Source organism: Neodiprion lecontei, chromosome 4 (genome assembly GCF_021901455.1).
Source record: "Neodiprion lecontei isolate iyNeoLeco1 chromosome 4, iyNeoLeco1.1, whole genome shotgun sequence".
Taxonomy (NCBI): Eukaryota; Metazoa; Arthropoda; class Insecta; order Hymenoptera; family Diprionidae; genus Neodiprion; species Neodiprion lecontei.
In genome coordinates, this window is record NC_060263.1 from 37,411,539 (window position 1) to 37,437,261 (window position 25,723).

General features: G+C 38.4%; 2 protein-coding genes across 4 annotated transcripts in view; one reads left to right on the forward strand and one right to left on the reverse strand.

Annotated features, from left to right (window-relative positions):
• The window catches only part of LOC107226082 (elongation of very long chain fatty acids protein AAEL008004), a 47,472-nt gene that overhangs the window by 13,100 nt on the left and 8,649 nt on the right, over window positions 1-25,723 (reverse strand). Inside the window, exons 2-3 of one of the 3 annotated variants that reach the window (XM_046737012.1) lie at window positions 17,332-17,360; window positions 535-893 (exon numbers count right to left, since the gene is read on the reverse strand). In XM_046737012.1, the coding sequence (XP_046592968.1) occupies window positions 535-792 (258 nt within the window). In that variant the 5' untranslated portion in view covers window positions 793-893; window positions 17,332-17,360. Of the gene's footprint in view, window positions 1-534; window positions 894-17,331; window positions 18,082-25,723 lie in introns of those variants that run through there. The other 2 variants (XM_046737013.1, XM_015666768.2) reach the window with 2 other exon arrangements.
• LOC107225483 (elongation of very long chain fatty acids protein AAEL008004) overlaps window positions 9,223-25,723 on the forward strand; it is a 49,846-nt gene continuing 33,345 nt past the window's right edge. The window contains exon 1 of the mRNA XM_046737006.1: window positions 9,223-9,382. The gene's annotated coding sequence lies outside the window, so the exon portion shown is untranslated. The remainder of the gene's footprint in view (window positions 9,383-25,723) is intronic.

Sequence of the window (25,723 nt, forward strand, 5' to 3'; positions counted from 1 at the left end):
AATCATTTTCCCGAGGAATCGATTAATCAACGGTTTCGATTCATATACCGATTGACCTGAAGAATTATTATGAGGCGATTAATCGTTTTTTCGATTAATCGATTAATAAAAACCGTCGATTAATCCTAACAGGTCACACTTCATTAGAATCGTGATATCTTGTTTCAACGACGAGTTCTAAAAGTCTAAAACAAATATCTACGAATCGTTTAAGGATCGCAGGAAAAGCTCTCTCAGTTTTCCTAACCAGAATTGATTGTTTAAATATTGTAAATAATCGGCAAACTTGCAGGAAAGTGCCAAAAATGTTTAAAAAAGGCCTTTATTTAGCGTGAAGAATGGCGTGAAGAGGCTTATTTTCACGACTTATGGACTCTACGAGAGGTTCGAAGGACGTTTGGGGTAAAATTTACCCAGAGTGACCAATCAGGGTTGATCGATCAATCGAAAAAACGATTAATCGAACCTGCCGACCAATCGATTAATCCGATAGCGTTATTTTCTCAAGCTTTTCGTTAGCTCGCGATTTCTTACCTCGTACATCATCCCCAACGAGAAGAGGACCTGGAAGGCGTTGTAGGCGATAAGGGTGCCGCGAAGCTGGAAGGGTTTTTTATTCGCCATCACCCTCGGACCGAATATCGTCACGCCGTAGAGGTAGAGGACGACGATGAGGAAGGTGGGGATCGGCGAGTCCATAAGGGGCCAGTCGCTCACTCTTGGGTCCGATACCGTCGTCAGGATCTCCGTGTACTGATCGAGGGCCATCCTGACGAGGTATTCCGCCCCCATGGCGCCCCCGAAAGCTCCGGTCCTGTTCGTGTCCTGGATTTCATTGCGCGGCTCTGGCTCACGCTCCGCCACTAATTCTGCCGCCGCGGACGCCAGCTTGCCTGAAATTTTTTCAAAACTAATCAATCTCCTTTGTTCAGGGAAATTTTTGGAAACCGGAGAGAATTTAAGCAATCGGTTCGGTGCCGGTCAAAAAATATTCAATTGTTCAAAGATTGACTTGCCCAAAGTTCATACAATTATAAAATTGTTATATTCGTATGGAGTACAAAGATGTATTTAAGAATTCTAAAACAGAATACACCGGGACAATCTGTTGAAACTTGAAAATGAACCGCGCATGCGCGAGTTTTATCGGCTGTTCGCGCAGGCTGGCCAATCCGAGTTTCCAGCTGTCGAACTCTTTCTGCCGGCGATGCGGTTGATACGAATTTTCGAGGTTAGAATCTCAAATAATCGAGGCAGCGACTCGGAAAGGTTTCCGAAGCGTTTGTTGTCGGGTCGGAAAGTTGATTCTTCGAAGAACGCTCGGAATTCAATGCTTACGCTCTTTGAAAATTCAAACGCAGACATTTTGCGTAGGTTGGCCCGCCTGCGTCGCGGGCTAAAATATCGCTGCGGGAAGATTTGGCCGACCAATGAGATTTAATTATTTGGCGCATGCGCGGTTCATTTTCAAGTTTCAAGAGATTGTCCCGGTATCGACTGGGTTTATAAGGAAAAGATTAAATATCGATGTTTGATCGGTTCAGATCGTTTCAAAATCGATGATAATTTGGCAGATTTATAAACACCATTATTTCGTAATGTGGGCAATGTTACATATTTAATTTTGCAATCCTGCATCGACATTGATCGTACGAACACAAATGGCAATATTAAATCAACCACTGGAAAAAGGTAAAAATCCATTTCAGTTCCTCTGTAAAAAATAATCTGTCTGAATGAAATGAACGAAAACGTAGAGTGAAATAGTCGAAAAATACTGAATTTTCATTACTTCAAAACAATTCGAATCGAACCATCGACATCTGAGCTTTTCTTTATAATTCCGATTTATATTTATTAATGGATTTTCGTGGCTAACGAACAAATGCTTGTATGATAAAATACCCGATGCAATTATTGTGAAGTATCGATATTTGCCCAACGAAACTTTTCAATGGATATTTTCACGGTGAACAAGTTGAATACGATCGTTTGGTAAGAGTGTATGACGTAATCATATCTGTGTCATCCGATATATAGCGTCTGGGGTTCGATGACTTATTACACATACAGAAATTCTTTTGAAATTTTTCTCTCGCCTCTTCAGTCATCTCGATGACCTATATTATGTATATTATAATAACGTTCAGTGTCGATGAAAGTGTTAATGACGTTTGAATCATTCCGCATGCATTATTCATACGTAAAATTCAAACACTCGAAAACTTCACCTCGTTTGGCAAAATATGTAAATATTTTACAATGATTTCTACTCCCTATTTACACAGGCACGGTAAATTTATGATCACGACGTGACGCGAGTACCGTTCGTCATCTCGTGTATCAGGTTCCATTCGGACGGACATCTCGAGTTCGATATCTAATCAAACAAACCTACATTCACGTTGATTAGAAACCTAGGTAAGAGAATCGTTGATTCACACCAAAATTCGCCCGCGTGTTGAAAGAAAGAGTCGAGATCCGAACGGAAAAACGAATGAAAGAAAATAAAAAATAAATAAAATAAAACGCAATTGCGCAGAATTTGTGAGTAAGAAATTTTTAAAGCCTTGCAAGCTGTCGATGAACTTTTTTTTTTCTCGAGCTTTCGATTGTCGTTCGATAAAAAAATAAAAAAATGTACAATCAAACTTCAAGGAATATCAAAAGTTTAGAAGAAGATGGTTTAATCATTATTTCGTTTGTAAAATACAATATCTAGGCATCGATTGTTTTACGTATATATTTACCTCTTATTACACGACGGCAAGAAAATTACGCAACATCCGCAGTACAGAAATATTTGCGAAACTCAGCGTAACGCGTTTTATTCCTTATGTCTTTACAGATGGGTGAGATTTTTTTTTTTGCAAATAAATTGCAACCTATTGCAATATGTGCAGTAATATACCTAATCAGAAACGTATTTCGCGCTTCGACCGGGTTTCTCCGCCGCTGTCTGCATGCGATAATAATAGCTGGGTGATGATTTCTCCTCGTAGGATTCGAGCGAAGTGTAACGAGCACAGAGCTCGTTGTGAAAACAACGGAAGAGAAGAGTCGCTGCATTTGCGGAGAATGATTTATCGCCGTAAATGACATTATCATTCCCGCGTCAATCCAGCGGATTTAATAATCCAGCATTTGCGATTATATAAATTTGTGTCGTAACTGTCTTAGCGCCGATCGAGTTTTCAAATCAAATGATCAAAACACAATTAGCTATTCATACGTACGTATACGCGCGTGATTTACGTCCTTGGCTCAATAATTATTATGATAATACAAAGCTGCACAACTTGTCTGCAAATTATTTTCTTCCGGACGATGTAATCGGCGTCTCAGAAATTTTTTGTTATTACACTACCGTCGATATTCTCTTTGAAGATTACTCAACGAGGAAATAAACAAACAGAAAAAAAAAACGACAACGAAAACAACAAATTAAAATTATTCCGCTGAGAAGGTTTCATGATTGGCCGAAAATCGATACTTTTTGGTCAATTTTATTACGAGATAGTTACTTGAACAGATCTTTTTTTTTTTTTTTTCAGCGGTTTTTTCAATACCGCCGTTTGTTAATCGCAATCAAAATCTTAGCAGTATTGTAAAACGAATTATTCAACCAAGCGAAGATGATGTAAAAAAAAAGTCTCCAACGGACAGCGAATTTGGAGAATACAGTCGTCTAGTAGTCAAAACGAGTCGTCGTAGAGTGAAGTTCAACTGATCTAATAAATTTTTGGCAATTTTAAAAGGATTTTAAACAAATTTTAAACGAATTTTTACGACGATTTTAAATAAAAATTACTCACACACAATGAATTTCATCGCCAGGGAGTCAATATTACCAAAATGTGGTTAAATCTTTTCAAAATCAGGTTCGTGACTCACGATAAGACGCGTGGCAATCCAAAGTTTGACTCTTGTTTGAAAATACAATTCTCGAGACCGAGGGCATTGACCCAAATTATCATCAACGGGGATTTCCCATGGCAAAACCGGTCCTTCCGGGTTCACCGGGCGAATAAAGAGTTATTAGCGTTTGTCTGCAGTAATTGCGAAGCCGCCTCGCGTCGCGCGTCAAAAGAACCCGGACACGACATTCCGGCATCAAGGTGGACTCGTGCTTATTTTTCAGTCTTTGTTATTACGATTTTTCCTCAGCAAGTTGACGTGCCGATAAAAAATTTTGCGGTCAAAGACAATTGCGAGAGTTGGAATATTATTATCCATAAAAATAAGGATTTCTTAAGATTGGGAAAAGAAAAACAAAACTGATAAGGTTCTGGGAATTTTAGAAGAACAGATCAATGGTACTTTTCGAGAAAATTTTGAAGTCACGATGGTGTCTTTTTTTTTTGTAAAAGTCTCTGAAGAGACTTTTTAACAAAAAATTGAGCGGACATTTCAGGGTTAAAAAATATGTTTCGAAGGGTGGAAGAACCATGAATGAATTTCTTGTTATAAGACGATGACAAAAGTTATCAGAGGAGATTGGGGCGGGGTTGAAATTCCGAACTTGAAAAATTCCGAAAGCGTCGAATTTTGAATTTTTCGGTGGCGACACTTGAAGTAAAGAAATCAAACTTTGACGAAACATCAAAGTTTCGAATTTTCCAAAACCCGACGTTCAAAGTTCCGGAAGTGCGAGAATGATAAAATTAAGAAAATCTGTAACACCGAAATTCCGAATGATCGAAGATTTTCGGTCTTGTGAAATTCTACCGCTTTGATTTTTCTTTATTTTCTGATTCTTCACACCCACTCTCGTTGAGTAAACTACGCTGTACGAATATATTTGAATTTTCAAAACATCACCCCATCGAAACTTTATATTTCGCAATTCTGCTCCATCAGAACCTTACTTTTCGGAACTTTGCTCTACCGTAACTTGAATTTTTGAAATCTTGCATTTCGGAACTTTGTCATCTCTCCAAAGTTTGATCTCTCTCCTTCGAGTCTCGCCACCAAATAATTCGGAACTATGCGTTTTCGGAACTTTTCAAATTCTCAACTTCAACCCTGCCCCGGGACATCGACGACTTCGAAATAGCAAAAGTCTTATCCGACCTTCGGAAGGCGAAGAGTTTCGCAGTCTCGAATCGGGTCTTCGAGCAAGACCGAATGTTTACACGAAATGTTTATATGAAATACCGAGCGTTTGCCCGGTGATTGCATCGTACAGACGTTGAACTTTCGAGTACGAAATAGGCAATGATAAACGAGATTGGTACCAGTTCGAGAAAGGCTGTGCAATAATTCAAGCGATGGTTTCGAGGGCGCGTGTAACAGCGATAGCAATATAAACAATATCTATTAAGCATTCCCGAGTAGCGCAAGCTCTCTGACCCGTGGAGATGCGGTTTTGAATAGAATATACGGCACGTCTCCATCCTCTGAAACGTATCGGCGTCGAGCAAGCGACAGCGACAGCAACAGCAGCAAGTTGCGTTCAAGGACGATGACCACTCGTTGTTGAGCAAACTCAGATCACGAAACTCGCATCAATTAAAAGTAGAAAATTGTAGAAAACAACAAGTCGGCTCTCTCTCTCTCTCTCTCTCTCTCTCTCTCTCTCTCTCTCTCTCTCTGGTGAATCGCGCGGTTATTATCATCACTATTAATCCATGGTGCAATACCCACTTGCAGTTGGCACGGTGAACGCGTACGACGGATATACGATGATTAATCGACACGCGCGACTTTGACGATTTAGGATTCGGAATTTCGAAAGGAAGCAAGATAAAATAATCACCGCCAATCTTGTCGTTACCGACAGAAAAGCTAAACGCGAATTAAACGACATTCTCATCGTGTGACGGACGCTGAGCCGAACGAAATCGAACAACGCAATTATTGAAATATTAGCATTTTGAGAAAGGATTCTTAAATAACTAAATTCTTGTGTTTTTCGACATATTCCGATGTATCCAGACTCATTTTCTTCATCATAAATATATCCGAAAGTTTCAAATAATGGTTACTTCAGGAGTGGATAAACTTAGTTACAGATACCAGTTCGTTAATCACATCATCGCGTTGTACACTGAGAAAAAATTTCATTTGTTACGGTAACTAGAAAAATTGAGTAAAACGGGTATCGTTAAGAGAAGCTGTTTGAATATTGTTGGAAATACGTAACCAGAAGACGCTATGATACAAAATCGATAGATATTTTGAATGTTTTTTCAGATAACTCGAGGAAATCTGCTCAGCGAGGAGAATGAGGCCGAAAAAATGAGAATAGTAAGAATAACACTGAATTTTGATAATTTTGAAGGTTCTAGTTATCGACCTCTTTTCCCAAATCGTTGATATCTCAGGTTGCGTTATTCACATTCGTCCAGAAACATTTTTATCATAAAGTGTCCAGACGTAGTTCCAGCGATTTTTTAAACAACATTCCCTCTTTCAATTCGTCCATCTTTTTCCCAACACTGGTTCTGCATCATCATCATCATTATATCATGTTCAATCGCACGCGGCATCCTCTGGGTGAAAATGGATGCGAATTCTTGTACATTGATCGATAACAATCTGTCACAGCGTTTGAATCGCTTCCTCGAATGTCACGTCAAACGTAGGTATATCATAGTCGTATATTTTCATTGTACCGCGATCAGTCACTTTTATCGCAGGAATGGGATGCGGTATGTCGTAGAGCTTGCGCAACGGCGGAAACCGTGTTGCGGAAAAAATTATCACCCTCCGAAAGCTCACCTCGGAACAAATCCTCGGTTATTCGATCCTCCTTCGTGAATCACCCGATCGCTACGTCGAACGTGTTTTTATATATATATATATATATATATTTATCCTTGATTCGAGTTATATTATCAATTACAGGAGGGATAACCCTTCGCCGGGAAATATTTAAAGCCCTTCTGTCTGTAACGCGGCGCGGAAAATCCTTCGAACTACAAACGGCGATGGCATAAACGGAACTGACTTGCGATCATCATCGGTACGATACAAGATCCTCGTTTAAACGAACGAACGAATCGAACGGTACGTGATTTCCAGAGAAAGTTCCGCGGGTCGAGAATGAGATGGAAGAAAGCAGCGGCCTATGGGAAAGATACGAAAAAAGTAACAAAATACGGCGGGAGGGAGGACAAAGAAAGAAAAAAAAAAGAAAAGAAATTTAAAAAATCGGCGAAACATCGACGGGAGGAATCGCCTGTTCGAGTTACTTTTTAGCCGCTTTTCATTGGCTCAAACAAGATAAATACCGCAGTGACTGACTGTCCTGTCTCCTCGTTCGTACTTATAACACTTATAGTAGGTAAGTGTGCCGCGCTTAGCTCAAGCCTCGAGTTCCAACCAAGACAAGACCCGGACTGCAGACAGGACTCGGAGAAGGCGAACGACACGGTCGCGGAATTCATTGTGCATCCTAGGTTTGTCCTATAGATGATGTTCGTGCGCGTGTTCGTGCATCCGCGGAATTATCCACGGGCGTGTAATTCCGCCGACGCGGCGACGTGCAAATGAACGATCGTTAGTCCAGTTTCCAGTCGGCTGGCTCGAGTCGCCTTCGTTTCAACGGATGGAACACCGTAGGAAATTACGCAAGGAAATACTGTAGTACATCTTGAATTAGAATCGCTTTTAGGGATACGCGTCTCAAAGGGTAAAAACGGAACCTTTTTGGTATCGTTTCGTTTTTCGTTTGTCCGTCCGTCCCTTTTTCCCTTTTTCTCGGGGACCGGTGGAGGTACGAAGTTGAAATTAATATCAAATACTCAGATCTACGGTCCCTTGGAGGTGTGAAAAATTCAAGATTCTAAGTCAACGCGATCGAAAGATACGGACATTTGTGTCACCTATTTTTGTACTCGCAAACTCACTCGCCAATTCAATCAGAGTTCAATTCGCGCTTGTCCGGGTTTTTTTTTTTTTTTTTGTATATTCTCGAACCGAGAAAGAAGAAATTTTATTGCGAATCGGGGCGAGAAAGATTTGAAAACGAAACGGAATTTTGAGGTATAAGTTTTAAAGTTCAACACCGTTCGGCGTCAAATTCAATACCGTCGGTGTGAATTGTGCTTTTTTTCACACCCGATGGTATCGAATTGTATAGAATATTTCACCAATAATATTCGATCGTTTTCCGAAACGCGGAAGTCCATTTTGCATGGAATTTTGTAATTCTGTATATTAATATAAAAAGATTGTAAAAGTCAATAACAAAAATACAGAAACGGCAAAAAATAAAGATATAGAAAATTTCATATCTTGGTTTGAATTGCCATTGATTCGACCCTTCGACGTTTCGAAATTTTATGAAACAGATTTTTTTCTTCCGTCTAATTCGAAAATCCGATATCGCAGAATCCCACGAGTATAACTTCTACGTTTTTTTTTTTATCATCTCCCAACATTTTTACCCCCAATCAACCGCTAACCAAAGGAGTTAAAATTCACGCGAGTTATCGACTGTAAAAACAATTTTTTTCACAACGAACATTGTGAAGATTTCACTAGTTTTGGGTCATTTGTTTGCCCGAGTCACGATTTCTCCTCGGACACATACCGTTCTTCAAATCTTCTCAAAGATTCAATCCATCCAAACAATTCTCTCTGTCTTCATCCGCAAGCATTGCAAAAATTAAAAAAAACCTTTATTACATTCCATACGGTTGACTGTTCATTGTCAGTGTGATTATAATTTTCAACGGTTGTCTTACAGAGCGGACGACAATTTGCAAAGAAAATTTACTAAAGAGGATAATTAAAAGCGACTGTAAGTGCCGTTTTCATTTAGAAAAAAAAAAAAAATAAAATAAGAACAGAACAGTTTAACTACGTTTTTGAAAATTTTTCGCTTCAGTCGCACTCACAGCCTTTTTCGATTTTCCTCCTCAATTTCTTCGCTCGCGTTTCACTTCGAATAGTCAATTTGTATCTTTGCACGGATAGTTGCTGGCCCATCGACCGACTGCTGCCGGATGATTTTTACTTTCGAAATATTTCGCTTCGCCATGCGCACGCGATACAGGCCGTTAATAAACAAAACGGGACCTGTCTCGGGGCCTCACCAAGGACCCAGATACCGTCTTGCGGTGCCAACGTACCTTACACGCCTCTCGAAACTCGTTTGGTCCACCCGTAAACTTACTCTGTACAGTACGAGGTATCAAAGACCTCGCTCCGAATCGGTGCGGCTAATATGGAGAGTGTGACACTTATTTTTTTTTTTTTACAGCACCGACATCATAATCGGAGGAATTCGTTTTACGACAAGGGCCAAAAAAGCTGAGCAATAAAATATTCTCGTCGAATCTCCCACTCTTTTCACGATTCACTTTATTCGCCAATCGGTCGAAAACCGATTTATACGATTTCAAGGATCGGGGATGAGAATTGCCGAAGAAAGGTGAGAAAAGTGAAATTAAAATTGACAATAATTAGCGAATCGCTTGACCCGCTCACTTTTAAATTAATATATTTACCCAAAATGCTCTTAATCGAGTAAACGGACACTTTTTGGACGATTTTGAGATGTTTCGAACATTTTTAAGAAATTGATGCTTCGTTTGCTTTGCGTTTTTCTTACAATGCGGGAATGATTCTACAAAAATAAATAGCTGCAATCAAATTGACAGAAAGTTTAACTCTTGTTTCATATACTTAACAATTATTTAATACGTAGTATATTTCGATGAAATCGTACATAACCTCAAAAATGTTGGTAGCCCTGACGAAACAACTGCTTTTGCTCGCGAATATTAGCGCATGCGCGTTAAACCGTTCGGTCGTTAGCGATTCGCTTTATAAATTAAATATGCGTATAAAACTTTTACTCACAATTTTCATTTTATTTTATTTTACTGTCGCGTGTTGTTTCTGTTCTCGATGACACTCGACTAGGTCTAGAATTTACAGATTATTACTCAAATTTGAAATCGAAATTTTCGCGTTTGTCAAGTTATTCGTATCAATATATCCATAAAATGTAAATTTTGATCAACGACTTTACAGGAATTCCAGAGAAGAATTAAAATCAAACTTTATTATTTACGATGCTGTGCAACTGTTTTGTAGTAATTAAGGAGAAAAAAAACTATGGAGTTTAGTAATTCCCTGGCTCGTTGGGATTTTATTTTCTTATTAAAACACCAAAACTTGGTACTTGAAAATTTACCATGATATCGATTGAAGGAGAACATCGAGCAACGAGACCGGTTGTTCTAAATTTTATTTGTCTACGTGAACATCAAATCTGATTTCCAGCTCAGTCCCTCAACTGTGTGACTCGAGATTTCAAGATTCAGGATTCATTGCAGCTTTCATCGCGCAATGACGTTAAAAAAGAAGTTAGAAAAAAGAAAAACCGAAAACAAACCCTGTGAGATGCTTATACGATTACAGCTAAGTGGCAGCATTTTTTTTTTTTTAAACCTCTTATTAGGAAGTAATGTACCGAGCGTGATGTAAGCACTAAATTTTTGCACGAGTATATCGCTCGCTGACCTTCCTAATCCCGGAAATTGCAGCACAGTGAGTCGACTGATACAGAAATACAAGGCGTGCTTAAATTAATCGCAAGTCTGAGCATCGTGCGATTTATAACTGACGTGAGAGAGCAAGGAAATCGCGAGTGATGAGGCCCCGAAAAAATTGGGTCCGAATAAATAGCCTCAAGCGATCTAGCGGCGAATATTTTTGCGAATTGTAACCACGTTGTGAGATTACAAACAATTCCGGTATTGTGCAATTAAAGAGGAAAAACAAGAGTTGCCGATTATGCAGCAGCACTTTTATTTATTTACACCAGCCGCGAAAATATGTCGAAACAGTTTTGACGTAATTGATTTAAACATTTTTAATTACATATTTCACGCTCAGAGCCGGAATCGCGTCAAGGTTTATAATAATAGCGACAACAAATGACGCAATTTCACATGAAATGCGAGAGAAGTGATGAGAATCTGGAAACAGGTTGAGTTGTATTCCTTTCGTTGTTTGGTAGTTTTCGTTAATTTTTCACATACCGTGCCTTGTGCGCAGAGCCTGTTCTACAGTAGACTACAAATTATACATACTAAGCTCAGAATTATACAAAGCCGAATGTTGTCTCATGATATGGTAATAAAAATATCTTGAAAAACAGGAACCTTGCTTGTTATTACAATAATTGTAACCGCAATTATATTCAGCTGGGAGGTCATCGAGCCGTAGAAATATGCCTTATTTTTCTTATACTTGGCATATTTTTATATCGCATATACACATATACACACGTATTATTTGCGTGCCCGATATTCCCGAGGTCGCATACATTAAAATTTGCAGCATTTTACGAATCAGTTGTCGTTGTTCCAACGAACTTGATTCCGTCACGTTTTTATTTTACCTTCCGTCTTTGTGCGATGAAAAAAAAAAAATAAAATAAAATAAAAAAAATAAAAAACAAACGAAATAAATATTTCGCAACAATCGCGTCGGTGCGGCGCGGATTCGATAATATGATAAATCGGAAAATCGGCTCGAACCTGCAATACGACGTAAATTCGCGATAAACGAGAAAGGTGAAGAAACACGGGAATGAAATTGTAAAATCGGGATGGCTAACGAGGGCGGAACAATATTTAGACGAATCGGTGCCGATGCCGATAAAAGCGGAGAGAAAGAGAGAAATATTTATATATACATACATTTATACATATATGTATATATATGTGTATATAAAAAAATGTCTATATATAATATTCGAGCTCACCGGTCTACTTATTTCAATTGCAATCCTTCGAGTAGAATATCATTACGTGCATTCTACAGTATGCAAGAAAATTACTGAAAGCATTCCCGCGCGGATTTTTTTCTGAATCTTGAACGTGTTGTTGTTTTTTTCTCTTTCTTTTTTGATTTTTTTTTTTCCATCTGCTTTTCCCCTCTCGAGACGCGTCGATATCGCCAAACGCGACGATCGCAATTTTCACGCTTTGAACGGCGTCGCGAATTACGTCGTGCGCCTGTTGCGATTAAACTGACGTTTTATTTTTCACCTCGTTTTCTTCCTTCTTCTGCAGTATTTTCGCAACGTTCGCCACGGGCATGCAAGAACGATGGAAAATCTTTCGGGACGTGGCGTTTTTTCCGCACATCGCGTAGATTTTTAAAGATTTGATTATAAATTTGCAAAAAAATTAAAAATAGAAATAAGAAAATAAAAAAAAATCATCGTCGTCGATCGTTGCGTTGTTTCCTTTTTTTTTTTTCGCTCCTTCTTTTCTCGATTAAATCCAGCGTCGCGCGGTTCGGTTGCAAAGTTTTAAACTCGCTACAAGTACAGGGTTAAAAACGTTCGTGCAACAACTTGTAAATTTTCGAGGACACGATAAACTGCGAAACGGTAATTATATAATTGATAACAGTCCGAGACGAAGGTTTGCGATTGCGAACAGCTGACGAATTATCAACTTTTGCAATAAACATACCTTCCTTGTTATCATAAATTTTGAGAACTTGATGGTTACGGAGTAAAAAAAAAAAAAAAAATGGGAAAAAGATCAAGAGTTCTTTGACGAAAATCCCATCCTTTTTTTCTTCTAACCTACCGGAAAATACATTTTTAATATCATGGTGGGAATGAACGCAAACTGTTATGATAAAAAATTGCGGTAGAAAATGGGAATTTCAGGTACAATTGACTTTTTCCCTAAACTTGAGCGACGACAAAATGAAAAAAAGGGTATAATTCGAGTAATGATCTGCCTGATAAAGGGAAAAAAAATTATTTCCACTCCAACGCGCTGGATAATTTAAGCAACTTCAAGGCCCGTGCGGGGCGGTTCAAGCCGATTTCGCATTTCGCGTATTCAACACGCTGCACGCGTGTCAATGATTCTGGAACTTAACGCAAACGCACGGGCATTTGAAAACGGCGAACGATAATTATTTCCACGTATTATACGTCCACGTATGTATACAACTATGCACAGCAATAATCTGAAACAATTACACGGCAATATTCCACGAATGAAATCGCGCTGAGCCCGAGACGATGCGATTACAAAACGCTCTCGAATAAAATCTCCGAAAACTTGTGTAATTTGAATGAATTACGATAAGCGATAATAATTGTTTCTGTATTTTTTTGAATTAATTTATTTTTCGCGAAGAAATTGAAAAGTTTAGTTAAAAAGAAAAATAAAACAGCCGGTTTCTTTTTCTAATCGTTGCGATAAATTGGTCTTCTGAATAAAACGAGCCGTGGAGTGAATCCGATCGGATGTACATCGGATTTTTTGCAATTTTTAAGGCACTTCGAACAAAGCATCGAGCTGTATAAAATATACGAAATAATCAATCGCTTCGTATTTTTTTTTGAAACGGTCGATCTGAAAACAAAATTTTGTAAATTTCAGTACGTAGTCTTAATAGCGGAAATTTTTTTTGATAATATATTATTTCATTCAAAACGTTTTTCAATTTCAGATAAAAATACCGATTCATCTTTCAATAATTACGTGAAATAGGTAGTCAGTAAGTAAGACAAGGATAATAATTGATACTTTGATCGCACAAATTGATATCGTTTTGCGTGGTTAATCGAAGTGAAAAACAAAAACCGATTTCGAGAAATAACAATGGTCGATCAATCGAGTATCAAAAATGATCGATTATGCACGATTAATTAAAATAATCGATCATCTTTGATCGTTCTTGCTATTCACAATAATCGCAAGGATCGTTAAGGACGAGATTCTCGCATCGAGCCGTGACTTACAATTTTTGCGAAACTCGTCGCATTTCTTAATTGCAATCCGTGAGAAACGGCGATCGAACGCACGTTCCCCCACCGATCGAGTCTTTATCCAGTAAATTTTTAAGAGAAATATAACACTCTACACTTGTTGAGTAATAATTGAGTGACCGACGAAGCGGCGAGTTGATTTCGCTGACTTGAAAGGCAAATTCAAAACTCTTACTTCGCCGACGTATCGGTTTTGTGTGTTTGCTGTGCACATGCAGAAGCGTTGTAGCAGGCTTGATGAGTTTTTGCACCGCGTTCCAGTTCACCGCAACACGGCTCAGAATTATGTCAGTTACTTACAAATTTTCAACCGGCTCGTTGCTGCCTCGGTTGTTCTACTTATCCTTAAAACTGCTTGCTCGGCAGTAGCGATCGAAAAAATTAGCGACGTTCTTTTGAACGCCGGGTCAATATCCGAGCGAATCGCGCGGTTCGAGATTTTCTTTACTTGAAATTTTTCGATATTTATCAGGCATTCCACTCAGGCAAGTCCGTCGATGTATCCTCGCTGTGGGTGATTTTTTATTTTTTTTTTTTATCATCGAATAAAAAAAACATCTTTTATCGAGTTTTAGATTTTTTGGATAATGGGTTCGATTTTTACCGCCATGAAAAACACGAAAACTCAATTTTCGAATAAGCAGCCTCAATCAGTTGGCTTTAAATTCTTTACAACGGTTCTTCAAATTTTTTTCAATTTCAAAAATTGATAAGAAACGAATGAAACGTGAATTTGTATTTTCTAAATTCATATTCAATTCGATTTTTCTTTCCACTTTTCAATTACTCGTTTCGCTTGTAGCTTCTAAACCAAAAGCTTGCCCGTTTTCATTTTGACCTCAAAATTTTCGTCTTTTGACAAAAAAATTATCGAGAAAAATTTGCAGCCAATCGATCGGGGCTGTTCATTCGAAAATTGTGTTTTTGCGTTCTTTGGAGCAGTAAAAATTAAACCCCTGGTCAAAAGTATGTGAAACTCGGTGAAGGAAGTTTTTTTTTTTTTTTTTTCTTTTATACACTAAACCACACTTAAAAAAGAAAGAAAGAAAAAAAATTTATATATATAAAAAAAAGAAAAGGGAATGTCTCGTACGTGTATTACAGGCGGATTGAAAAACCGCGAAATTGAAAAAGAAAACATATCTTTTTTACATTCATATACGTACAGTGTAATATGAGCACGTGGACCGGAGACCTTGTGCTGATTAAATATTGTATACCCGCGGGTTTTCGAGTTGTGTAATATTTGCTTTTAAGACAGGTGTGACGTTTGCTCTTTCATTATACCTATATAATATCCTACGCTCTGTGTAGCCGCCTGATACGTATTATAATTTTACTATCTATTTATAAAGCTGATATATTCGATAGATTTCACGATCTTTCGATAATTATTCGGTGCTCGATCCGATTTATCCGTAAGAAAAAAAAAAAAAAAAAAGAAAATCACGGCGAACACGCTAAGCGAATTTTCTCAGGAATTAATCGTGCACGTCGGCGTTCAAATTGAAAGAAAAAATTGTCGCCGAACTGCAAAATCGCGGGTTTTAAAAAAGAAGGAATTTCGTATTTTCAAAGACGCGAAAAACTAATTTGTAGAACGTCAGAGTTTAGAAAATTAAAAATACAGGAAATTCGTAACGAATCTAACCTTTATATTTTTTCACTTCTTTATATACCCAGACCCTAATATTTTTAAATTTTATAAATGAAATTTACGCTACCATAAAAATTCTTTGAAATATTTTCACTCCCACCTGCGCGTAATAATTTCCTCTGCGAAAAAATCTGTACAAAAATCGTTAAAAAATCGGTTATACTGTTGAAAAATTCCACACATGGATGATTAATTTTTCGCTAATAATCTCTCACGGTTTGCGCGATAATAACCTTGCCCCCCAGACTCGTTCGAAAAGTGAACCGCGCACGTCGATTTTCAAGGATCATCGATCGTTAAACTAACTGCACGCGGTGTGGGACGTCGTCCGGCGCCGATCTCCGATCGATTTGAATCCGATTTTTTTTTTTCCCACTTGTCTTGCGACCGTATTTTATACCCATATTGCACGACATGCGTGCAGCGGCCAATGTTTCCCAACAAATTCGACACGCGCACGCAAAAACAATCGATTCGTCAACGCGCGTATTTCACGTACCGTTAAGCCCGCACAATTGTTATAACAATTCAACTTTCGCCAAATTTTACAATATCTCCAATTAATTAACCATTATTCGGCTGATTTCTGTCTAACTGTACAATTCTTATAAAGTACAATCGTTATTTTAGATTCTGGTCAATTTCTTTCCTCCCGATTTCGCATCGCGATCGGCTCGACCGATTTTCCTCATTTTCTAAAATACACGATCCCGATTCGTTTCTTCGTCGCATTTTCTGTAACTTCACGAAGTAATAACTACGTATATAATATTATGATTATATGTTTTATATATATATATATATGTCTGTATTCGCGCTTTCTATCCCAGCTTCCGAGCCTCTGCAACATAGCACGGGGGCCTACTTCATATTTTATAACCATATTATATATATATATATATATATATATATATATATATATATATATATATATATATATATAAATATTAGGGTGCTTTTTTTTGGACTATTTTTTTTTTTCGGTCCCACCGTGAAATTTTGTTGGAAATACAACAAAAAAAATTCCCTGAAAGATTGAGCCCTTAATATTAATATTAAGTGCTCGCCCAAGGCATTGTTAAGATTTCCCGCTTAAAACACACGTAAACTTTAATTTTTTTCTTTAAAACATCTACAGTTCAGAGGAATTTTATGGTGTAGTCTAGGACGTCAGTAGGTTTTCTTCGGAATGAAATGATCTACAAAAGTGCTCATTGCGGTGAAGTCGTAACTCACACCGGCGAAGTCGTACGGGTCACCCAAACCAAATTTTTTCATGAAATTCTTGTCTTTTTGCCCGTATCTCGTAAATAACAAGAGCTACAAAAAAAAAAAAAAAAATATTCAAAAAATTTGTAGGAAGTTTAATTTCCTACAAAAAAGTTCCAGAAAACCAAATTGCTAACATCGATATTTATTGAGATATTGGGCTTTTAAGGTGAGGAAGTATGAAATTTTCATGAATTATTGAGTTAAATTGTCGAATAATTGATGGTCGAATATTTTTTTGTTTTGTAGCTCTTGTCATTACAATTACAATTATTAATAAATATACGTAGATACGCGGCGAGCGTTCGCCCCCGAACTTGAAAACGCGATTAGAAAACTGGCGTTTATTACATCACATCGCATACTTGCCGGTTAATATCTTCGTTACGATGGTTATTTTTTAATTTCTTATTTTCCGCCCCTCTGTCTGTCTTCTCGTCGTACAATCACCGGATATGTGATATAATTCAGGGTCGTTTCAGTCCCCGTAAAGAAATATTACGTAAACGCGTATGTATGGATGCGTATCCGTGATTATAAGACGAGTTTAGTGCTTACGGCTGTACACGTTTTAAGAATTTATATATATATATACATATATACGCAAGTGGGTAATTTTAGTGAATGAATTTCATCTTACCGTTTCGCGTCTACTCGTTAAGGCCGAAACTTTATCACCACACTCAACACTGTGTCTTTCTTCTTTTTTGTATTTTTATTCTGATTTTTTTTTCTTTCTTTTTTTTTTTATTTTTATCTTTCTTACTCTTCGTTTTTACTGAAACCAGGTAATTATTTATTTGATTATTTATTTCTCCGTGTATGAAACGTACACAAAGTATTCTTGCCCCTTCGATCTACGCGATCAGTCGACGGATATATTTGACTTGGGTGAGGAATAGGAGCTTTTTTAAATCCTGCATCAACGAACGAATCGATTTATATGTTTCACTTTGCTGCGAGGTTCTATCGGAGGAATAGGAACCGTCTATCTGTCCCTCGTTATTCACTTTGAAACCGCACCTCTCGACTTTTCCCGTATTGTCTGAAAAACGTCAGCAGCGAAAGCTTGCAGCTTGTAGGATACACGAATTTCACCAGTTAATTATCGCGCCCTCCGCAGCAGACGACCGGAAAATCAATCGGCGACAGACGCCAATTTGTGGAAACAATATCTCTCGTCGTCGATAACCGAAGAATAATAATAAGAAGGATATAAAAATATGAAGGAAAATAATAACCGGTATATCGTAAATCGAATCAATCGTAAAACCGGCGATGTTTGCGACTGCAGCGGCGACGTCGTATCCGTACAATGTGTAACTCGTATGACACAATTTTACAGACACGCGGGTCCGGTGAGCTGATGCTGGTGGAATGGTCGGGGGGCCTCAGGCCCAACGGCTTAAGTATTGGCTATCCAAGAAGGGGTACGTTGGGTCAGACCGATCGGTTGCAGGTGGGGGTTGAATTTGCGGGGGCTATACCTCGGCGGAAATCAAGGTCTTCCAGAGAGTAGCCGACGAGAAATGTGCGCGCAAAGGAAACGGCGCGTGCGCAATTTTAATGAAGAAACCGAACGCGATTCACGCGCTCGATTCTTTTCTGAAAATCGTACACGGCACGCCTGTGATCTGCCTGGAAATTTCATTGCGGTTGAGTATATTATTTTTTTTTTTTGGATTTGTGCGTCGACGTGTTTTTCATGCCGACAAGCGAATGAGCTTTATTTGCTCTGCGGGTGCGGGGTCGAAGTTACGAATTTGAAAACTTCCGAAAGAGGCCTTGTTATTTATCGTTTCGCGGGGAAACTTGACGGAAAGAAATCAAACTTTGAAGTAACGACAAAGTTTCGAACCGTTGGAAAGTTGACGGTTCAAGGTGCCGAAAAGTAAAGTTACGAAATATGAAGTTTCGATGGGGTGAAATTTCGAAAACTTAAAACTTGTATCGCACAGCGTGGTTTAATCGATGAGTGGATGTGGAAAATCGGAAAACCTGAATGACGGAACGATCGGGATTCCGAACGCGGAAATATAGAACACTTCAAAACAAAGAAAGATCGAAGCGGTGGAATTTCAACTCACCAGAAATTCACAGAACCGAAAATCTTCGATGTTTCAGATTTTTTAATTTTCTCATTTTCGCACTTTCGGAACTTTGACTCGTCGGCGTTTTGTCCTTTCGGAAATTTGAGCTCCGGGTTTCAGATCGTTCGAAACTTTGATCTTTCGTCAAAGTTTGATTTCTTTTCTTCAAGTTTCGCCATCAAATAATTCGGAATTCGGCGCTTTGGGAACTTTTCAAATTCGGAATTTCAACTCCGTCCCGAATTGCGGGCGAATAAAATACAAAAACATGACGATTATTGTTTCGGGCTTCGTGTTTTCAATTTTATACACAGCTTTTGCCTTCTTATAAACTCTTTTTACTTCTTCTTCTTATTCATCTTTTTTTCTATCCTTTGTTTTTCATCTAACTCCGTTTTTTCCTAACGCTATAACTAGCTACGCCTTCCCTCCCCCCCCCCCCCATTTGTTGTTGTTTTATTCCTCTCTGACGTATGAATATGTCTTCAAACATGTTATACCTGTATACCGTGCACAAGCGAGTGTAATAAAAATCTTACGCATCTTTATAAAGAATTGCGAAACATTTTGGCCGTCGTCGAGAATCTGTCGTTAGACGGAACGACGTGACGTTGCAAAAGTGATTTAATTTTCGAGTTCACTTCTTCTTTCAATTCTTCAACGTTCAACTATTCCTTTCAGCGAAATTATATTTCGCACGTTATAAGATTTCCCGATGAAAAGTATCTTCTTTTCAGCCTTAAAAAAAAACCGCATATTACGCACAAACATGATCGGTAAAAAAGACTTTGAATATTGATAGAACATTGAGGTTTCGCGTCATCGAATTGCATAGGTGAAAAATATTTTCCACACCGATAAAACAAAAACAAAGCCCACGACAAGGAATAATTTGAACCAAACTTTTTACTTTCCCTTTTACATTTTTTTTACGTCCAGTTTTTTTCCCCCTCTAGCCCGACTCTTTTCAATTTGTCAAATTTTTTTTTTCCCCCCTTCGTTCCTCGTCACTTTCCTTCCGCGGGCAAACCTTGTGTCCCGGAATTTGCGGGCCTTTTTTTCTTTATTTTTTATTTTTTTTTCCTCTTCTCCTTTACTCACCGGACCGCGCGGCTCGAGTTGACGGTCAAATATTCTACACGTCCGAGAAATGATTCGACGAAAGGCTGGCGAGAGTGATATTGTAATAACCGATGGGTGCGTGTAATACGTAATACTTGGCCGCAATAATGTTATAGAGGCATGGCGTATACGAATGACCTTGAGAAATTGTTCAGTGATCGTTGGCAATTCGTAATATATGTTGTACGACATACGCAACCGTATTTAAAATATGAGGTTCGAAATAAATTCGCGGTTGCAACGTAATTTTTTAACCCACCGACTTGTTTACGTTTATTCGTTTACTTGCGATTCACTCGGATTCACTTTGCTATCTTGTTTGCATGGGAAATAGTCGTTTTTCCAAAGAGTTCGATTTCAGGTTACACACGAGCATGTGAATTTACACCCATTGGCATACAATATTTATATTATATATCGCAACTGCATCTTAACCTACTGCTGAGGTACCTTCACGCCTATAAATTACGGCTGTGTAATATAAATATGTATGTAGATATATACGCATACATGTAAAACATATGGGATTTATGCGGAGAGAAGATGAGTAAATAATTACAAATATATGCCGTTGCTGGTGAAGGCCTCGATATTTTCAATAACGATTATGATTTAATAATCAGATCGATAAACTTGTACAGATGAGTGATGCAAAAATTGTACGACAACCTAGTATTTTCTAGGTGTAGATAATCGGACGAATGCGGTGAAATGCAATGAAACGAAATTTTTTTAAGCAGCCTAATTATTTTAGGCGTCGATATATCGGTCAGTAAAAATGAAAAACGTAGGTACAGACCGGGACAATATATTGAAACTTGAAAATCAACCGCGCATGCGCGAGTTTTATCGGCTGTTCGCGCAGGCTGGCCAATCCGAGTTTTCAGTTGTCGAACTCTTTCTGCCGGCGATGCGGTTGATACGAATTTTCGAGGTTAGAATCTCAAATAATCGAGGCAGCGACTCGGAAAGGTTTCGGAAGCGTTTGTTGTCGGGTCGGAAAGTTGATTCTTCGAAGAACGGTCGGAATTCAACGCTTACGCTCTTTGAAAATTCAAACGTAGACATTTTGCGAAGGTTGGCCCGCCTGCGTCGCGGACAAAAATATCGCTGCGGGAAGATTTGGCCGACCAATGAGATTTGATTATTTGGCGCATGCGCGGTTCATTTTCAAGTTTCAAGAGATTGTCCCGGTATCTACTAAGTAGGAGTTCTTATTTTATAACCGATCGTCGCGGGTTACTGAACTATGAAACATTAAAAAATCAGAACGAATGTTAAAATTTTATTCGCGTAATTTGCAGAAGTAGTCAAAATAGTTGTGAGGAATAACTGTGAAAATGTATATGAATTTTTACCGCCTTTCAAATTAACAGTGCCAAGGTCCAAGCTTGCTGTAAATCTACTGTATTTTTATTTTATTTCCAGACATTCAACGGAAATTTTTTTTTTCACGGTATATTCCTCCTGTTAGGAAAAAATTCATCAAGCAATCAATTATTCAAACGTGTAAGCTCCTTTTGATTTTACGAGCGTTTAAGTTTTATTGCTTTTGTTATACCGATCATTTTTATCAAGTTCAATCGACACGCAAGTCGGTGATCTTGCGACTCGCGCTCTTTGTACTTTTATACGTGTATCGTCATATTTACAATAATGTCTGTGTGTATTTGCGAAATGGCGACAGATTCAGATATACAGGTACTTTCGAGGTAGTTATGTCGTCGAGACTTCCTTAAAACTCGAATTTATATGCATCCGAACAGAACAACTTTTTTGGGCGCGATCAAAAAAAAAAAAATAAACAGAACTATTAAACGGAAAGGTTAAAATTTGAATTCGTACAATTTGCCGAAGGCAAAAAAAAAAATTGTAAACATTGCTTACTTGTGGAAAAGTTGTCTATTGAAAAGAAAAAGACGACGAATCGCTGGAGAATATTAGTTTGATGAAATTTCAATATCGCGTTTCGAGTAATAGTCGTGGGGGGGAGAGGGGTGGGGGGGGGGAGGGATCCGTGTCCCATTTCTAATTTAATATAAAACAAAATAATAATAAATAATAAAGAAAAAATAAAAAATTTGTTCAATATCGTGCAAAATACAAGAAATAGCGAATCGCTTGAGACTGAGCGGCGGAGCCGTTAACACGAGGGTACGAGCTGGTAGCGCTCGTGTTGAACTAACGGCTGACCAGTTTCACTTGAAAATTGGGCGTCCGAAACGAGGAGCCGAGAGCCGTTGGGTGAATGATTAATTCTAAGCCGCGTGTACGGAGGCAGAGTCGCGAAACGATATCTTTCACAAGGGTCGCGCGACGGAGATGGAAAGCGGCAAGGGTCGTGGGCGGGGGGCGCAGGGGGGAGGGAGAGGAGAGGGAGGAGGAGGAGGAGGAGGAAGGGACGAAGGAACGGAGTTGCGCGCATGCGCGCGCGCGACAATCGAGCGGGGTGTACAACTACCTGCGGTAGCGAAAAGAAGATAGAGCGAGAATACGGGCGAACGTAGAGACGGACAGAATTAATATATACATCGAAATTTCCCATTCACTCGACCGGCTCTCAAATATTGTTATACGCTGCTATAACGGGCGTGAAAGAATTTTTTCGAGGCCGATCCGAGACATCGTGCAGCGGCGAATTACCCAACTCGCGCAATATTGCGAAGCTGTGCGCATGCGCGCTCGATCATCAGCGTTGATTAGACCCGCGCAGTTTCAAGAGCTGTTTCGTCGCACGTACCAACCGATTGGCACAGCCTGCAGCACAGCGGTTGAAGGGAGTCGAATGGAGGGATCGAACGATCTTTGGACCCGAAAACGAGCGTTGCCTCATCTCACCGGTTTGGTCAAATATTGTTAGTATACACAGAATTTTGCGACTCATCGCCTTGTCGATGATCCCGCATAACTTCGCGTCTCCGGGGTCGAAGCGGAGACGAAATTTAGAGAAAAGAAATACGGCGGGAGAGGTCGTTGCCGGATTTAGGATCGCAAAAAATTTGGCTAAGCGAAAACGTTATTAGAGTTTGAAAAGTCTCGGCTGAGTCAAGCTTCGAGTTAAATACAAATTGCAAGGCCTCGTGGTACTGCAGGATAATAATCTTTGAAAGAGGTTAATTTTTAACAAGTCGTATCAATAAAGTCCGAGGAATTTCTTTTACTCACTCTAAAATTTATATCGCTCGGCCGATTCCGATGAGCATTATGTAGCTATTATCTTATCCGTACCGTAAATGAATTCTCCGCAACTGATAATCGGAATTTTAGATTTTGTGTGATAGGAACGTTGCACTCTTTGCAGAATCACACGTAAGTTTCATCGTGCAAATATTAAAACAACCCTCTATAAAATATCAACTTTACCCAACCAATATTTCGACTGACTGGACAAAAAAAATGTACATAATATTATACTTTAGAGAATTTCATTTGTGAGTAAAATAAATTATTTATCGGTCAACAACCATTATTTACAACAATGCGTGATTTCTGTGGTACATTGTTAGTTAGGGAGGTGTTTGGAATTCAAATCTTATTCATTTCTCTTTCTCCGACGTGGGAAATTTTTCAATTTCATTCAATTTTGTCGGTCTAGCTTTGCAGTTGCATTTCTCGATGGACCCGACGGTTACCTTGGAAGGTGCAATCGCCGCCAGAAATATCGTTGCGCAATCTCTACACGTTTCCTTTGCACGCACGCATTCATACATTCACAGGATATTTGGTGTAACGACGTTACGAGCCGTACAACGAAGAGGAGCATCGAATCCGTTTACACTTTTTTCAGATCCAAAGAACTCCGTCAACTTTTTTACTCGCGATGATTTGTAATTTGTATATTATTACTTACCGTTGTTTTTTTTTTTTTTTTTTTTTTAAACCGCAATTGGAACTGTATACGAATTACAGAACGATATTAACACACGTTCCAGAATGTTGAATAAAGATTGGCATAAAATTTCGGAACGAACAACCTTGACATTCTAAACAAGTTTTGAAACGAAACGTTCCGTTTTACACATTTTGCTGGAAACTTGAGAATGTAAAGAAAAAAAAACAACATAAATTGCCAACTCTTGGAGAGAAAATTTCGAGACGAATCGTAGTCTAGCTTTACAGACTGTGTCGTCAAATTTCTTCATCGGGTTGTTCCCATTTATTTTATCTACATTTCAATCCTCATGAAATTCTATGATAAATTGAGCAAAGAGGTATTGCAACGTACATACGTTAGAAGGATCAATTATCAATGGTTTAAAGACGCGCAGAATGTTCGTTGTGAAAGAGCGAATATTATGAAAGGCGTGTGTATACTGCATATAATACGTTATACCTACATACATGTATAATGTAAAAACGTAAAACATACGTCTACACATGTTTATAATTTTATTTCTTTTTTTTTCCGCAAATACTCGTTGCCAATACTCGCCAAAGATATAATTTTGAAACGGGATTCTCCTAGCAATTAGAGAGAATTTCAAACGTTTTCTTCCAACCCAACCATCTACAATATAACTGCCTATACGCCTGAGGTGAGATAAAATAATTTACACCGAGTTAAAATATATAAAATTCCTTTTTTAATCAACGCGAAATTATTCACTTATATATACAATTCACTTCTTTCGATCCCAACGATTTTCCGAATCAAGTATCGGACGGTGGTGTCGAAGATTTATGGATGATAAATCCTCAACTCCTCAAGTCACGAGATAATTAGCATTCCGCATGTACGTTATAATGTATAAATTACTTGATTTTTTTTTTTTTTTTTTCCTTTTCCCCTCTTATTTTACACCATATTACGCGTACTATTCCTTCGCGTGTATCAAAGATATGACTCAGAGAGTTGACGAAGTCGGAACCACGATGAGTTGTCAGATTTTTTTCCTTTTTCCCCTATTCTATACGATATAGTCGATTGTATATTAATAACGAAACCGATGATTGTCGAAAAACAATCGTACGGAAAAGTATTGTGAAAAAAAGAATGTTACTTCTCTATCTCTCTCTCTCTCTCTCTGTCTTTAGTAACAAGCAGTAACAGTTCGACAGGCTTAACGTTGGTGCTATTCTGTGAAAAACGTTGTTCATTTAGTAACTTCAGAATCACACGACGATTACAATATATCCGTAACAGGTTTCCGTAATTTGAGATAAAAAAAAAAAAAAATAAAAAAAAAATAAGAAAATGAAATCTTTTTTCTCCTTTCTTTATACGGCTAAATTGGCTTCCACGACGAAAGAGCGTCTAATCAGGATTGTCCGGGGTTTACGATCATCGACAATCGTTATGTCATCCGTCATTTTTGGACCCTCGTCAGTATGTGCTTAGGAGATAATATTTTCCAGACTTGATTTTAGTTAGCGTCGTATATGTATAGTCAACGTTTCGTACCTCCGGTCACGCGGCTAGATCCGGCTTCAATTCTCTCTCTCTCTCTCTCTCTCTCTCTCTCTCTCTCTCTCTCTCTCTCTCTCTCTCGCTCTCTTTTTTTTCTCGTCTTCCAACCGAACATCACCGAAAACCTTCAAGGACGTTGAAACGGCCAGTCGCTGGGATAATTCCTACACCTATAAATGTTTTTACCTGCAAAGAATATAAGAGAGCAATCGCGTCCAAATTCGCAGCTCTGTACTTACTCGTTAAAATTAGCGACAATACCCTAACATCTTTGCGAATTAGGATCGTATTTCTTCATGCCGGAGCGTAAATGCCCGCTCTAATTACGCTTGCGTCATTCGGTATTCATTTTTTATTCACCATTTTGTTTTTTTTTTTTTTTTTTTTTTTTTTTTTTTCTCGAGACACATTTA